At 40.0% G+C, this 15,686-nt stretch overlaps 1 protein-coding gene across 7 annotated transcripts in view; it reads left to right on the forward strand.

The window, feature by feature from the left end:
• The window catches only part of itga11b (integrin, alpha 11b), a 73,436-nt gene that overhangs the window by 43,651 nt on the left and 14,099 nt on the right, over positions 1-15,686 (forward strand). For all 7 annotated transcript variants that reach the window (XR_005992389.1, XM_041796678.1, XM_041796673.1 and 4 more), the window contains 9 exons: positions 138-310; positions 3,979-4,118; positions 4,216-4,326; positions 6,716-6,801; positions 6,886-7,090; positions 7,531-7,629; positions 10,467-10,543; positions 13,639-13,722; positions 15,389-15,497. Coding sequence is in view for 6 of the 7 variants with exons in the window: in XM_041796678.1 (XP_041652612.1) it covers positions 138-310; positions 3,979-4,118; positions 4,216-4,326; positions 6,716-6,801; positions 6,886-7,090; positions 7,531-7,629; positions 10,467-10,543; positions 13,639-13,722; positions 15,389-15,497 (1,084 nt within the window). In the remaining variant the exon portion in view is untranslated. The remainder of the gene's footprint in view (positions 1-137; positions 311-3,978; positions 4,119-4,215; positions 4,327-6,715; positions 6,802-6,885; positions 7,091-7,530; positions 7,630-10,466; positions 10,544-13,638; positions 13,723-15,388; positions 15,498-15,686) is intronic.

A 15,686-nucleotide genomic window follows, 5' to 3' on the forward strand; every position in this document is an offset into this window, starting at 1 on the left:
CCATCTCACACACACACACACACACAACATGACTTGTTTTGTAGCTGTGTTTAGTCATGTAGCGCCTCCTGGAGACGGCAGCTCTGATATAAAATCTTTACTTTAAATTAAAATCAAATACTGCATTCCTCCTGCAGGTCTCGTGGTGTGGTCCGGATCCAGGCCAAGCTGACCTTTGAACCTGAGAAGGTCAACATCTTCAACAAGGACTGTTGGCGAGGAGGGAAGGAGGTCACCTGCATGTCGGTCATCGTGTGCCTGACTCTGGACTCCATGACAATGACCAAAACAAAGACCAGGGCTGACGTTGGTAGGCGGATCCACTTAAAAAGAAACCAAGTTTCTGATAGGTTTCTGAATATTTTCACGTTTTTCTACTAAGGATTTAACTAGGGGTCGATGATTATCGGCCTGGACGATTATTGATATCGTTATTTGGGGTTTAGCCTGTTATCGGCTTAACTTTCCCTCTCCAAAGTCTCACCAAATGTCCTACAACACAATCTGATTGCCTGGATGTCACACGAGTACCAGCCAATCAGCACTTAAGCCTGGGTGCCACTGACACAGTAAGCGTATGGATTACTTCCTGTTTTCCTGCAGCTACAGTGTTGCTCTGTACTGTTTAGAGTTAGAGCCACACTAAGCCTAATAACCATTATCAATGTCATGAGTTATGAATAATGGGTATCAGCCTGAAAAACCAATAGATTTACCAGTGACTGTGTTTACATGGACTTGGGTATCCTGGTTTCTGTTTGTGCACATGTGCATTTCCAGAAATATGACATGGATATTCCTGTATCCTGGTTTTGGGAAGCATAGTTTTCCTACCTAGAGAATACTGTACCGTGTATGCGCCTTATCCTGTTTCCTGACAGCTGCAGACTCGCTGTGCAGGCGCGATGGAAACTGTTCATTTAACTTCAGATGCTTTGAAATATTTGGATGTGTGGTGGAGGAACAGCTGGTCTGACCTGTCCAGAGAGAGAGAGAATTTTCATGAAAAAATTGGGATTTTTTTTTTTTTATTATTTAGGAATTAAACTGGAATATTTAGGGATTTTAATTAAAACTAAGGCTTTATGATAAAATTTCATTGAACCATTTGAGGAATAGTTAATGTTGGGGTACTTTTTATGGGACTTAAAAACAATTTCCACTGAAATTATAGGTAGTTACTTTAAAATTTTGTGAAATTTGTGTTGGATATATTGGATAAAATTTTTGGTCAAGATGAATTTTTGTTCAAAGACAACCCAAACTAGTAGGAGAACAAAATTCACTGCTGAAGTTTCACAAATGCCTGAGAATGGTTGATTCAGGAACCAGGATACTAGTATTTCTCTTGTCTACAGGGCTTTGACTAACCAGGTTTCTCTGTGTGTAACACACGTGTAAACTCATAACGAGGACACTAAAGTCCATGTAAACACGTTAATGAGAGGCTTTAAAAATCTCAAACTCAGGCCCCTTTGGCATGCAATAATATGATATGAATAGATACAGAGAGAGGAGAGCCCTGTGAGCTTCATCAAAAATGAAACTTTATAAAGAGATAAAATCTTGAAACACTCTTGTAAATTCCTCTCTGCTCAGTAGCAGGTTGTTGTTGTTGTTGTTGTTGTTGTTGTTCTCGGCTGCTTGGATGACGTGGAAGTGAACGTTGGATCCCGGCTGGATATTTGACGGAGATCTGTCAGATCCCCCAGCTGTGGATAAACCAGTAACTAGAGCATCAGAACCATCCAGATGTTTGGGTTTGTGGAAAGTCATGTCGTGGTCGGTTCCTTGGTAAAGCTGGTGTCGTGTCTCTGCCTAATTAGCTGCAGATGTTCGGGCCGGCTGCATGGAAACCTCGCTTACATGCTAACTCCCGCCAGCCGCCTTAAAACTGTGTCACTCCTCCTCCCTCCATCACTTCATACCTTCATACCGCTCCTCTTCCTCCCCTCTGTCATCTGGAGCAGATTAGACACACATTGAGACGTATACACAGCGCGGTGCATGTGCAAATGCCAGGACGCCACATGGTATCAAACAAACACGCTTCGATGGACAGATCCAGGATGGGAGGTTAATAGTCTGACCCTTCCTCCTCAGATTTACTCGGGTTTATTTGTTGCAGTGCAGACGTGGCGTTCCTCACATGAACTGTGCTGGACTGAAGCTGCTTACTTCAGCTCTCTGAGAGCTCATAAATCACAAACCAGCTCTGAACAGATGAGAAAGAACTCTGGAGCAGCGGCAGAAGCAGCTAATTAGGAGGCAGCAAATTCATCAGCTCGTTAATCAGAATAAGGAGGAGTTATTACCCACGTGTGCTCACTGCTGACGTCTCTGATGCCTGCTTTATTAACCATTAGCTCACAATTTAAGTCAGTTTGAAGCAGCAGCATGCAACTTTTCCAACTTAAAACAGAAGTTTACTGGAACAAGAACTTTCAGAGGGGAATCTGGTCAGTTTAAGGCAGTGTAGGTAATTAAGAGACCTTAGGCAAACACTGATACAAAGCCTTTCCCTGTTTAGCTACAACTTATCATGGCAACTGAACGAAAATTTAACCTCCGAAGACCCTGCATCCACATATGAGGACATTACATTTTGGCTTTCCTACGTTATAGCTATCATTTTTGGTGTTAGCATTGATGTAATAATTGTCCAGAATGTCCGTTCAAGTTTAAGGTGTTTGCCTTAACTGCTAGGATAATTTTCTGTTTGGATATTCAAAGGAATTAGCTTGGAAGTTATCAAAGTATTTTAATTAAAATTAAGAGGATACGCTTGTATATTTTGGAGGGTTTCATGGCTTTAATTTTATTATTTTATTATTTTATTTTAATTTTTAATGCATTTTCATGGGAATATGGGGAATTATTACCAAATTTTTGGGAAGTTGGATTGGGAATTTTGGCTTCAGGATTGTCCTTTGAATTTTTCAGCATTTTTCTTAGGAAACTTTAGGGGATTTGGGTTATTTCCATCATTTTATTGGAATTTTGGAGAATGTGTCTAGAAAATGTCTAGAATTTGCCAATAAATTGAAGGGGGAATTTACTTTAATATTTGGGGAATTTGCTTGAAATTTTCAGGAATTTGCATGGAATTTTTGGGGGAATTTTTATTGGAATTTTCAGGCTTTATGAGGAATTTTCACTGAAAGATTTGAGTACTTGAGACTTTGGGAGGTAGGGATTGTCCTTTAAAATTTTCACAAATATTCATGGAAATTTTAGGGAATTTTTCTGGATGTATTTTCATGAAATTTTGGGAATGTATTTGTACTTTTTATTCAAAATTTTGCTAAGAAATTTTAGGGTGAATTTCCAAGTTTCTTTGGGGAATTTGCTTGAAAATTTTCTGGATTTTACATGGAATTTTATGATGTTTTTTAACTAAAAGATTTGAGGACTACTTATCCCAGATAAGTGGGAGAATCTGAAAACCTCAGGTCTCAGGAGGTTAAGGACGACCACTTGGTGCCTAAAAATCCTGTAAACATCTCACTAGATTTCATTGCAGCCGTTACGACCTGCACGGCTGATGTCTGAAGCAATCTAATGGAGTATTTCTGAAAATATATGCAGCCATCAGCAGTTAAATGATCCAGTTTAACAACCCCCAACTTCCTCTTTAATTGTAAAGGAATGCAAAGTTGTAAAAAAATAAAAAGTGACGTTTAGTTACTCCTGCTTGCTTATGTAATCCGTTCACTTCCTCTGCAGAGTATTAACACAGCAATAGTCAATGGAAACACTTATTCAGGATTTATTTGGCCAGAGTTTCATAAATCCTCTTAAAACCTGACCCTTCTGGAAAGAAAGTGACTCTATTTCCACTAATGAGCTCGCCAGGTGACATCAGATTGTTTCATACCACCTTAAAGACCTGTAAAGCCTGTCCTCAGTTTGTTTATGACCTGCTGTTGTTCTGTGAGCTAAACGAGGCTGGTTTCCTCTCCGTTCTCTCTGTCACAGCCGTGTGGTACAGTCTGGTGTTGGACGAGAGGCGTTTTCCTCCTCGAGCCGTTCTAGATGAATCTGCTCGACAGCAGCCCAGGAGTCTGTTCCTGCAGGTCGGAGTTCAGAGCTGCCAACGCCTCGGTTTCTCCATCCAGGTCAGAATACAACGCCAGCACGGAAAAAGGAAACGAAACGCACAACGCCAGTAAAGTCCAGAATGGAAGAAGTGAATGTACAAATGTTTCTCCACAGGACACGGCTGATTACGGACGCCCCATCTCTGTCAACCTGGAGACTGGTTTGCAGAGCCCGGATGAGGGGCCTGTGCTGGATCCTGATTGGCCGAGCATTCTGAGGGCTGAGGTAAGAATCGTGGATCCTGATGTCCCAGATTTATTGGCTTGACCATCAGGTATTTCAGCCAATGACCTGCTAGTTTTCCTAGAGCCAGTAGTGATCATATTTGGAGGAGAGAAAAAGTGGTAGAAAAGTTAAGTATCAGAAATGGGTAAAAAGGGGTAAAAACTTTAGAAAAAAGTGGAAAACATGGGTGACAAGCAGCAAAATTCTGGAGAAATGGTGAAAAGGCTGCTAAAGTAGGCAAAAAGATGTAAAAACAGGTTGAAAATGGCAAAAGAGCAGTAATGGACATAAAATATGGTTTACAAGTACCACAAAAAATAAATCTCAATCAGAACCCAAAAATACATGCCACACTTTCTCAGCTCCAACATGAAGTCACTGTTAGCCAGGATGCTAGCACCAGTGCTACAGACTTAACACATGTGCATTGATATCACTGGTAATGACAGCTGTGGAGGGCCCATTCTGGGTTTTTTCAGGGGCCCAGCCAACGGGCCTGCATGGAGGCTGCTGTGGCTGTGACTTTAATCACCCAAAATCACCTCTGTGTCATGGAAACCCCCCCCACTCAACGATTTAACCAGCACTGCTCAGCTCCACCCACCTCCACAGCCTCCCTCTCAGTATTCCTGCTAGTTCTACTCTGAGGACTCACTAAAATATCAATCAATCAATCAAACTTTATTTATAAAGCGCTTTTCATACATAACATGTAACTCAAAGTGCTTTACATAGACAAATAAAAACATTCCCTCAAACCCACCCACCCACCTCCACCTTTTGCTTCACGTAGACGATTAAAGTCAATCCCTCACACCCACACACCCGCAACCACCCTATCCCACTATTAACCACCCCACTGACAACAGTTAAATGTACACACACGCATGCACTGTTTCACAAACACACACACACACACACACACGCACACACACTAAAATAGTGGACATTAGGCTGAGTACAAGAGGCTGAGTACAGATGAACCAGTTGAGAAAGCGCCATCAGAGGAGCCGTCTGCACCAGGAGCAGAGAGTCACCCACAGCTACAGGACACCGACGCAGGACCCAGAGGAGAGTTGAGGCAGAGACACCAAACCTCCGCCGGGAACCCACGAGACAGACTCCTGCAGCCATAGCCGACCACCGCTCCTGGTGCAGAGGGCTCCCCCAGAGGGAACACTGGAGATCTTAAAATGATAAAAGGATAAAAATAAGTAAAAACTAAAATATGAATAAAAGCTAAGAACTAAAATATCACCTCATGAGACATATTTACTACAGAGAAAACCAACATTTGGTTTTCACTCATGCATTTCTCATAATGAGGGAGACAGGCATCGAACAGTACACTTCAACATTAGCGCTGGAAATCACACTGGTGCGGTAGTTCCCAGCCTTTTCTCCTTAGGGCCCCCCCTAGTCACATCGCAGAAAGCTAAGCCCTCCTCAGACCCACTCGGAAAAAGTACTCATCATTTGAAATTGTTTTCATTGACAAAATCCCAACATAACAGACCTATATGGACTTGTTCTTATCTTACTTGTTATTATTACAGTGCATTAGGACCACTCTTTAAAAAAAGAATAACTAATTTCCAGAAAAGAAAACATCAGGTTTAAAAATTATTTCATTAAAAAAAAATATATATATATTTTTTTTTTTAAAGCCGTAGATGTCCCTGAACCCCAGATAAGAACTTTAAAGATTATAAAGCCCAAAAGTCAAAATCTGACCACTGTTTTCAGTTTGGTTTCTTGTAAATTTCTGACTTTACACTGTTGTAAAATTAGATTTGAAAAAGTTTTAAACTTAAAAAAATTGAGTTTCTAATGTCAGTTTAACAGTTTTTAAATTCTGAAATTTTGATTTTTCTTGTAAATTCCTGACTTTTGAAACACTGAAAGGTTGCAAATATAAGACTTTATAATCTCAAAAATTATGATTTTTTTTCCAAACAAATTTTTCACCTTTTTGATTAGAAATCTACAGATTCTCCTCATATTTTAATCTTTTAGGTTGGCCCCTATACTCTATTGTACGTCAGGTTTGTAATCATGATTTTTTTTAAATTAACATCTAGTTTTGACAATGTCAGAGCAGACATCTTAAGCACCCCAAACCCCAGGTTGGGAACCACAGCGCTTGTGCATCCACATTCTGGGACCACTTCCAACGTGAACATGGAAGTGCCTTTTTAAAAGCAGTTCTTCCTGGAACTTGGATTCAGTCATGGAATTTAAACATGATATTAATTAGGATTAACTATTGAAATGAAGCTGCTCTTTAAAATCCTGTTAGAATTGGTCTCTGAGTAATAATAAGCTGTGCTGCATATTGAGGTTTTTCATTGATTCATCATGGATGAATAATCCTCATTTCTTGCCATAGCTTCCTTTCTGGAACGGCTGTGAGCAGGAGGAAACGTGCGTTCCTGACCTCATCCTTCACAGCCACACCGACCTCATGACTGTCCAGTGAGTAATGGTCTTTATTAACACATTCATGCTTCATTATGATGATTTACCAGACGGATAACTGTCTCTGTGTTTGGTCTGAAGGCAGTTCTGCAGCTCCAGGGAGAGGGCCAGCTGGTCCCTCTGCAGCCACCAGGGGACGTCTGTGGACTCGGTGCATGTGGTGGAGGCTGGGCGGCGGAGGGTGATGGTGTTCGCTCGATTGGAGAATCAGGGAGAGAACGCCTATGGAGCATCCATCCACATCTCCTTCAGCTCCAACCTCGTCTTCTCCAGCCTCATAGTCAAGGTTTGACTGTTAACACACAGACTATCCCACATTTAAAACAACGGGATACTTTTTCATGATTGACTGGCTGGTTCAGTGCATTAATCTGGACAAACTCAGGCCATGAGGGAGGAGGATGTGAGCATGCACGTGTTGTTTCATCATTAAGTCACAGCCCCAACTACTGGCCTGGCATGGCTACTGCAACGTTTTTAGTTGTTATATTGGATCTGTGTGCACGGCACTCATTACCAGTATCTGAACACTGAGCTGTTTAAAAACCAAGATTAAACTGACTATTTTCAGTGGATGTTTTATTGTAGATGTGGCCTCAGGGACTGCTGAAAATGCTGTAATAGTTCTGATACCCAGCCATAGAGCACGATTTATACCCACAGCAGCAAATTTAAGTGAAAAGTGACTCTTTAGCTGACTCAGCAGACTTCTTTCTGTCCCTACAGGACCAATCAGATATTCAGATTGAGTGCTACTCCCAGGACAGACTGGCCAGTCAGAGGAGCTGTAACATCAGTGCTCCGTTCATGAGGTCTTTGTCTCAGGTAGGTTTGCACTTTTATTCAAAGTGTTATAATCAGACTTTTAAATGTGGAATTTTAGCATTAAATCATTATAAGAATGTTAACTGAAGAAATAGATAAGCTAAGAAAAAGACTCAAATATGCTGAGACTTTCTGAGGAAATACTGACCCCCATCCAGACTGGGACTGAAGGATTTTGACCAAAATGATAATCAATTTAATTCAGTTCGAAAAATGTATTAGTCTACTGGAGGGAAATTCAAGAGTTATGATTACTTTGATCAATACTGAGTATATTCAGGCAAACTGAGCCACTGAAGTTTAATACAGACATGAAATAAAATATACGGAAATATAATTTTATTAGACCAACTGTTGCCTTCAGACTAGGGGTGCGCGGTATATGTGGTAGACGTTATAAATGATACAAATTTGGCCTACGATAGAGATTTGGACTCAAACGACCAATCGCGATAACGCTTGTCAATGACGACATCGTATCTGCCTCAGTCTTAGTTAGCAGGCAAAAACGTGTTTTTTCCTCTCAAAGTCTGACGGCTGTACCGCAACTAAGTCAGTGTGCCGTCTCTGTCAGCCTGCCTTGGGCTGTAACACAAGCTAAGTGCTGCTTTGGCTGGTCTCAGAGCCCAGCGCTGCAGCGCTTCCTCTTACAACGGCATAAACAACCGTTTAAAAGTCTGTTTTAACTTATGACTTTCTTTTCTAAGTCCACAGTGAGTCAAAGATCCAGACTACGATGTTAAACGAGGTCGGAAAAGCTGCTGTAAACTAGTCGTATTCCCTGGTGCGACAGCCAAAGCTAAGCTAACTCAATGCTAAACACAATACTTCCGTCAAGCTCTTCAAAATAAAAGTCCGCGGCTGTCATTTTTCCTGAAATGCTTTTATTGTGAACGCCTTCACTAGGAAACGTGTTCAAGCCATTAGCAGCTTAACACACCTCATCAGGTTAGAGATGAAATGTGAAACTTGGAGAGCAGTTAAACAGAAGTAAACCTAGAGAGACTTAAAAAAAAACAAAACAAAACATCTTTTCTGTTTTCCTATACTTAGAGATAGATTGAGTATGCCATCAAAGGCTTGTTTTAATGGGAGAAAGGGGTTAATAACACTTGAATTTGGATTAAAAAGCATTATCTCTTTTTAATTTTGTAATACTGTGATAAAATACCGTTATCGTCAAAGGCAAGAAAAATACCTTGATGTGATTTTTAGGCCATATCGCCCAGGCCTAGCCCAGGCCTCTGAGAAAAAGCCAGAAATGTCAGAAAAACGCCCTGAGAAATCTGGGAAAAAAAGACTTATTGTAAAATTTAAGCCAACATTATGACAAAAAATATATATATATTTGAAGACAAATGTCAGAATGCTAAGATAAAAGTATTTTGGGATTAACGTCGGAATTTAAATAAAGAACATCAAAATTCTGAGATTAAAGCCAGAATTTTGAAAAGAAAATCAAAAAATTTTTGGAAACAATTACAAATTTTGAGGATTTTTTTTTATTTTGAAAAAAAGATATTATGTAGGAAAAAGTCAAAATTTTTAGGGGGAAAAAATAAACACAATTCAAGGATTAAACCAAAATTCTGAGGGGGAAAAAAAACAGAAAAGTCAAATTTTTTTAGGAGAAAAAAAAGAATTATGGGAAGATTCAGGGAATGCTGTCAGAGTGATATATTTAAAGTCAAAATTTTAGGGGAAAAACCTCAAAATTTTGAAAAAAAGTCAAAATATTGGAAAAAAAAAAGTATTTAGAAAAAAAGCCAACATTTCAAAAGTCGAGGCAAAAATGTCAGGATTTGAAAATTAAAGTCAGATCTCAAAGGGAAAAAAAAAACAAAGAAATAATTCTGAGATCAAAGTCGAAATTTTTTAAATCAAAAGAAAATATCAGGACAAATGTAAGGATTTTTAGGAAAAAAAATCAAAATTGTGGGGAAAAAAAAGGCTAAAATTCTGAAGTTAAATTTTTTCAGTGGCCCCAGTCCTCTTCCTAAAGACAATATAGACAGAATGTGATGAACCGGTCACCAAACAAAATTCATCATGTGTTTTATAAATATTTTTAATACATAGAGACACGTTTTCAACAGGTAGAGCACACGTTTGGAAAAGTCACTGTCCACCTTGTTCCTCTGATCATGGGAGTCCTTATGAACAGATCCATTCAGCTCTTTAACATCTTCCTTATGAAATAAACTTTGTTTTTAAAGCTGTAAAATAGAGACAGCATCATTTAAAAACAGATTTAAGGTTTCAGAGGTATTAACCTGATCCTCTCTCATCTATGATAGAGTAAATACCTGTTTCCTGTTTCTGTAGCTGCAGGCTGTTAAACAGGTGTTATTATTGGCCCATCTCTCTGCTGTTATTCTAATGATAGTGATTACACTGAGCAGGAATACACACAACAACAGCCATAGACTTAATCCTTCATTAGACTAATAACCGTCCTGTAAACATGATCACGGCCCCGCCCTTCACTCTGAGGCCCCCGAGGGCCCCCTTCACAGCTGCCTGTCTGAATGAAGTCCACTTTATTGGTCCAGACTGTGGAGCAGACTGTTGTTAGCTTCTGTTTAACAAGGTGAGACGTAGCTGGAGGGAAAACTGCAGTCGGCTCACAGAGACGATGGGACACTCGGACAAAGTTTCATTTTTAAAAGATAAACTACACGCTTTTCTACTGCAAAATCATTTTTGAGAAAGTTACCACTGCTGGTGAATGAATTAAAGGTTCTTAAAAAAGTATATTTCTCTGTTGGAGCACTGATGAGAGAAGAAAATATTCTGATGAAGAACACCTAATGTAAACATGCTCCTCTTCTGTCCAGGTATCGTTCCGTCTGGAGTTTGAGTTCAGCCGCTCTGTCTTCTTGGATCACCTACGGATCATCATGGCAACGACCAGGTGAGACCGCTAATGTAGATCTCACCTCAGATGGTCTGACCTAAAGGGGAAAAGTGTTCAGCTGTGTGACCAGTCCATACTTTAGATTGTTTTTGAGTGCCCGGGTGGCTGATGTGAGAGAATATGTGGGTCCATCATGAATAAGCAGCACAGAACTCAAGGGAAACACAGCAAGAAAACAGCAGTAGTGGTAGAAGAAGAGACAAGGGCAAACTCTTCCTATTTATTAAAAAGTAATGTTGATGGTTGATAGAGGTTCCAAACAGAGCGAACAGCCTTGCTTAGCTTTTCTGCATTGTTCTATTTATGTTCAGATCGGCACCATGGATACAGCTTCTAGTTACAATAAACAGTGCTAATTTAGAGGTTTTTGGCCAATCATCTGTTTTAAAAGAACCTCAACACACGTGCACCTGTCAACTGAATCCTGCCGACAACGCCAGTTTCTGTAGTGGTAGAAGAAGAGACAAGTGCACAATCTTCAGCCAAGCAGGGTTATTTATTGAAAGTTCCTTTTGATCTGATCATTCCACTTCTTTATACAGCATTCTTTGACATAACATCTCATGTTTCAAAAGCAACTATGTACCTATAAGAGTCGTTTTCACATCTGACAGTCTGGGGACTCAGTTCAGTTCTGAACTCAAATTGTAACATTGTTGCACTTTTCTGCGGTTTGGTTTGTTTTCACACTACCCTGGGTCAAACGAACCAAAACATACGTTTGTGGCGCTGACGTCCCAAACAAAGAGGAGTGAAGAGAAAAATGAGATGTAGAAGACGACGGAAACGGAATTCCATCTCCTTCTGCAGGTCTATTTTTCCTCATAAACACAAAAAACCTCCAAATTTATATTCTCTTGGGGTTTCTGCTTTTGCATTGGGGCATTATGAGCAGCCAGTGAGGTGGTGACCTGTCCAGCATGTCTCTTTACATGAGACAAATAAATCAGCACAGAAGAAAAAGGCCAGCTAACATGCGAGTGAGAAACTGCGACGTGTTGCTATGGCTGCACAGATGCCAAGCGAGGTGCCGACATCTATCTGAGTGTACTAAATCACATATAAATCTGTAAATCATTGCGCTTTATGCCACTTCCTGCCTTTGGTTCACAAGTTGGTCTGCTTTGCTTTCACACCTTAAACAAACAGCACCAGGGATTGTTTGGAAGCGAAACAAGACCCTCGTTGTTTGGTCCGCTTCAGAGTTCATGTGAGCTTTCACACCACTCCAAATGAACCGGACTATCCGGGAAAACAGACCAGTTTTTTTAAACCAAACAGCTCTGGTGTGAATGAACCCTAAGGCAGTCTGCCATGAAAAGGCATGTCCTGTTAGAACCATAAAAATGAAGATTTCCCTTTAAAACTGTTGGAAATTACTAAGGTAATGCAAGAATTCAACCAAAAAAACAACAAAAATAGGAGAAAAAAATGCTTTCTTTATGCAAATGTTTGTTCATGTCAACAACCCAAAACAACAACAGATAAAGTCCAGAAAATTCTCTAGTCTGAGCTCAAAGATACTGAACGCTGCAAAAATCTGCTGAGAGCATAACATGGTAAATTCAAGCCCAACAAGCCACAACAGATGGAGAGACTGACCTTAATGTAACATTACTGAATAATACCACAATGTAGAGTCAAACTTTAGACTTCTAGAAGTTAAATCCTCTGTTTTCAGCAGCTGAACACCAAACAACAGATCTCATCATCACACATGGACATAAAGAAGTCAAGTCTCTGCTGAGAGCTCAGCAGTAAGGCACAGACACATCTAATGGTGTTTCACTGTTCTGATGTGAGTAAGGTGGACACATCTGCCCTGCTCAAGAGAAAAAGCAAGTAATTACTTAAAAAAATGTCTGCTATTATTTATCATATTATTACTTTCAAACTAAAAAATATCCAAATGTAAAATAAATGCTGACAGTAGGAATATTCTTACTGTCTGACTGTCACCAGTCCAGTAGATTTACTGGAATGATGTCAATAAACACACATGTGAAGCTGCTTTTCAAAACTCATGAACACACAAAGTAAAAGAAATCTCAGTGGAGAACTTTTAAGGTGTAGTAAGAGGACTTAACCATCTCTTCATTCTTCAGATCGTAGAGGAGCTACAGATTTAATCTAAAACCATTTTTTTCTTCCTAAATAAAGGAGAGCCACAGTCTAATAATGCTTTCGGCTTCTATTCTGATACTCTACAGAGCTCATTCACTAACCTCTGCTCTCCTGTCACACACCAGCCTCTGCTGCTCTGTCTCCTCCTCATCCTCATGATGCAGCTGTACATTCACCAGCATCAGACAATCTCCTACAGGGACTGCAGAGGCTTTGACAGTTTTGCAGCATCTTGATTGACTGTTATTTAAATTTGGCGTTTATTCACAGTTCCAGTCGATCGTTTTAGTAAGTTTCGTTTTTTTCCGAATACTTTAACTTTCAAGCAGGAGCTGAGTGGGGATGAGAGCGGACCTTTAGGAGACGTGATCGGACCAGTCAACAGTCAATGTAAATTGTCAGTGCAGCTGTGGTGCCGGTTCATGGCAGATATAATAGCCTAAATAAATGAATAAATCACACTGGCTCTCTCCATTAGCGGTGTGCATGGCCAGCGAGTGGTGAGGACTATATAAGACTCTACGAGCTTCCTGTAACTCCCTTCATGTCGACAGTAGGAGAAAATAACTTCAGTCTTATCTTACAAGATATGAAAGCTGAACCTGTCATTCAAAGTCTCTGTCCTTTATCCATTTCTGCTTGTTCGTACCGCATCACGACGGCACCACTTCCTGGTCTGGCAAACTACGGGATGGGTCGAGGGTCATACAGAACGTGCATGCGTTAATCGTGCGACAAAAAAATTAGCGACGTTAAAAGTAATTTGAGTTAACGCGATATGAACGCGTTAACTTTGACAGCCCTACTCTTCACGTATTTATATTTAAGGCATTGTTGAAACCACCGTATGATCGCAAACAGAACTCACAGTGTTTGTTAAGCAACAATGAAGACAGTGCTTCCCTCTGTATCATTAATTACAATAATTAAAGTCTGTTCTTGTCTGTTCTTGTCTGTTTGTTAACCAGTGAAGGAGAGGAGGGTTATCCAGACGACAACATCAATGACATCTTCATCCCCCTGAGGTACCAAACAGACCTCCTCTTCATCAGGTGAGACTTTAAATTACTTTATTTTTTCTTCTGGTCAGCTGTCATCATGGAGAGAAATTACTAGAAACAACAGAGACACAGAGAATGAAAATGTCAATAAATTAAAAAAAAAAAATAAAACATTTATTTATATTTTATAGTAATGTAATTTATGCACAGGAAGTGGCTGTAAGTCAAATTAAATTTTTGGGGATTTATTCCATCATCAATATGTCATTACAGCCTAGATATGAACTGTCCAATCACATGTACTTTGAATTGTCAGTCAGCTATTGCCATTTTCTCTGATTGCACATTGAATATTTCTAACATGCAGTAAATGGTACTGTCATGTGGACTAAACACATGTATGGTTTTGATTTAAACGCAATGACATGAACATGGATGTATTTCACATTCATCTGGGAAAGCTCCCATAGAGAGCGTTTGGGAAGGGCAGGACTTTTCAACAAATTCTTGGAAGGTGATTGGAGGAATATTCTGTCTGTTACATTCATGACAGGCCAATCAGAGCAACAAGACAAAATGACATTGTATGCATGTGCTTCAGGCTACCGCTGCCTTGGATTATTAATGGCGGAGCTTCATGGTGAATAAAATTCATGCCAAGGTCGGTTAGAGATGTGCAGAAACGTCTTCTCTGTTAAGACAAGCTTTCCGTGTGGCTCTCTGCTCTTGTTTTAAAAAAAAGTGTGGTCCAGTTCTGATTCAACTGCTGTTTTCCTCCAGCTACATCCGAGCTAACAGCTACTGCTGTAGCAGCCGTTGGATACACCAGCAAATCTCACCCTAATGATCACAAACTCATGCAAAAGCAGACCAGGAGAAGAGTGAAATCATCTTTTCCATCATGAAAATCTTTCAGTGTTGTTTTTATTCTTTTCTTCATACAGAAACGTGGTCCAGGTGTAGTAAAACTGATGCCATGCTAAAGCTACATCTAAGCAAACCACCGCACTGGAGGCAGCCATTAAAAACAGCTTGAGTATAATTAGACCCCGCCCACAGCTACCACCTCGTTTTTCTCAGATGATGCTGATTGGTCCAAACAGTGTTTGGTTCAGCACAAACATTCTGAATATTTCTTTTGAACATAGATTTGCCTGATGACAGACTCAGAGTCCGGCAGCTAGCAAGGTTAGCATGAGTCTTCCCAATGCCTCAAATCTTTGGACATGTTTACCATGGGGTGCTGAGGTTCATAATGAATTTGAAGTCCTTAACTCATTCTTGTAATCTGTATGATCAAGTCTGTCGGCCCTCATTGACCACACATAGGTAAAATCATCGTCATGTCCTTATTTATAAGGCTTTACTTAACCTGCTTCCATCATACTTGTGTGATTTTATTCCTGTGAAAAGTTGTAGAAGCTCCAGTCTTCGCTCTGTGACTCAGTCACAAAATTCACTTTTTCTGTCCGTTAAGAGCTGGTGTTTTCATTTGTAGATTGAAGGTGTTGGAGGAAGAGGCCTGAGGTTGTAGATGTTTTGACTGATTGGTTGATCTGTGTTTGTGGTGTTTTTATGTTTAATGTTTTATGTCTGCTGTCTGTCTTGGCCAGGACACTCTAGTAAATCAGATTCTTAATCTCAGTTAGGTTGTCCTGGTTGAATTAATCTAAATCAATGAAGTAAATAAAGTCTCCCTCTCTCGTCGCCTGTTTAGAGACCCTAACCCGCCTCGGTTTGAGATCAGAGCGGACAGATCGTCTTCCTTGTCTTCATCTAAGGACCAATCAGACGGCAGCTGTTTGACCTTCAACCTCACTTATTATGTGAGTAAAAACACAGAAGCGCTTTGTCACACAAAACAGAGGAAGGAGTGGTGCTCCTTTAAAACAATGGTAAATAAAATAAAGAGCGATACTTGATCAAAAACAACACAGGAAACAACATTCTGGTTATATTGACTTACTCTGCCAACAAAAACTAGACCGTCAGAGTGTTTATTTAAAGCAGAAGAA

The sequence above is a fragment of the Cheilinus undulatus genome, linkage group 9 (assembly GCF_018320785.1).
Source record: "Cheilinus undulatus linkage group 9, ASM1832078v1, whole genome shotgun sequence".
Lineage (NCBI taxonomy): Eukaryota > Metazoa > Chordata > Actinopteri > Labriformes > Labridae > Cheilinus > Cheilinus undulatus.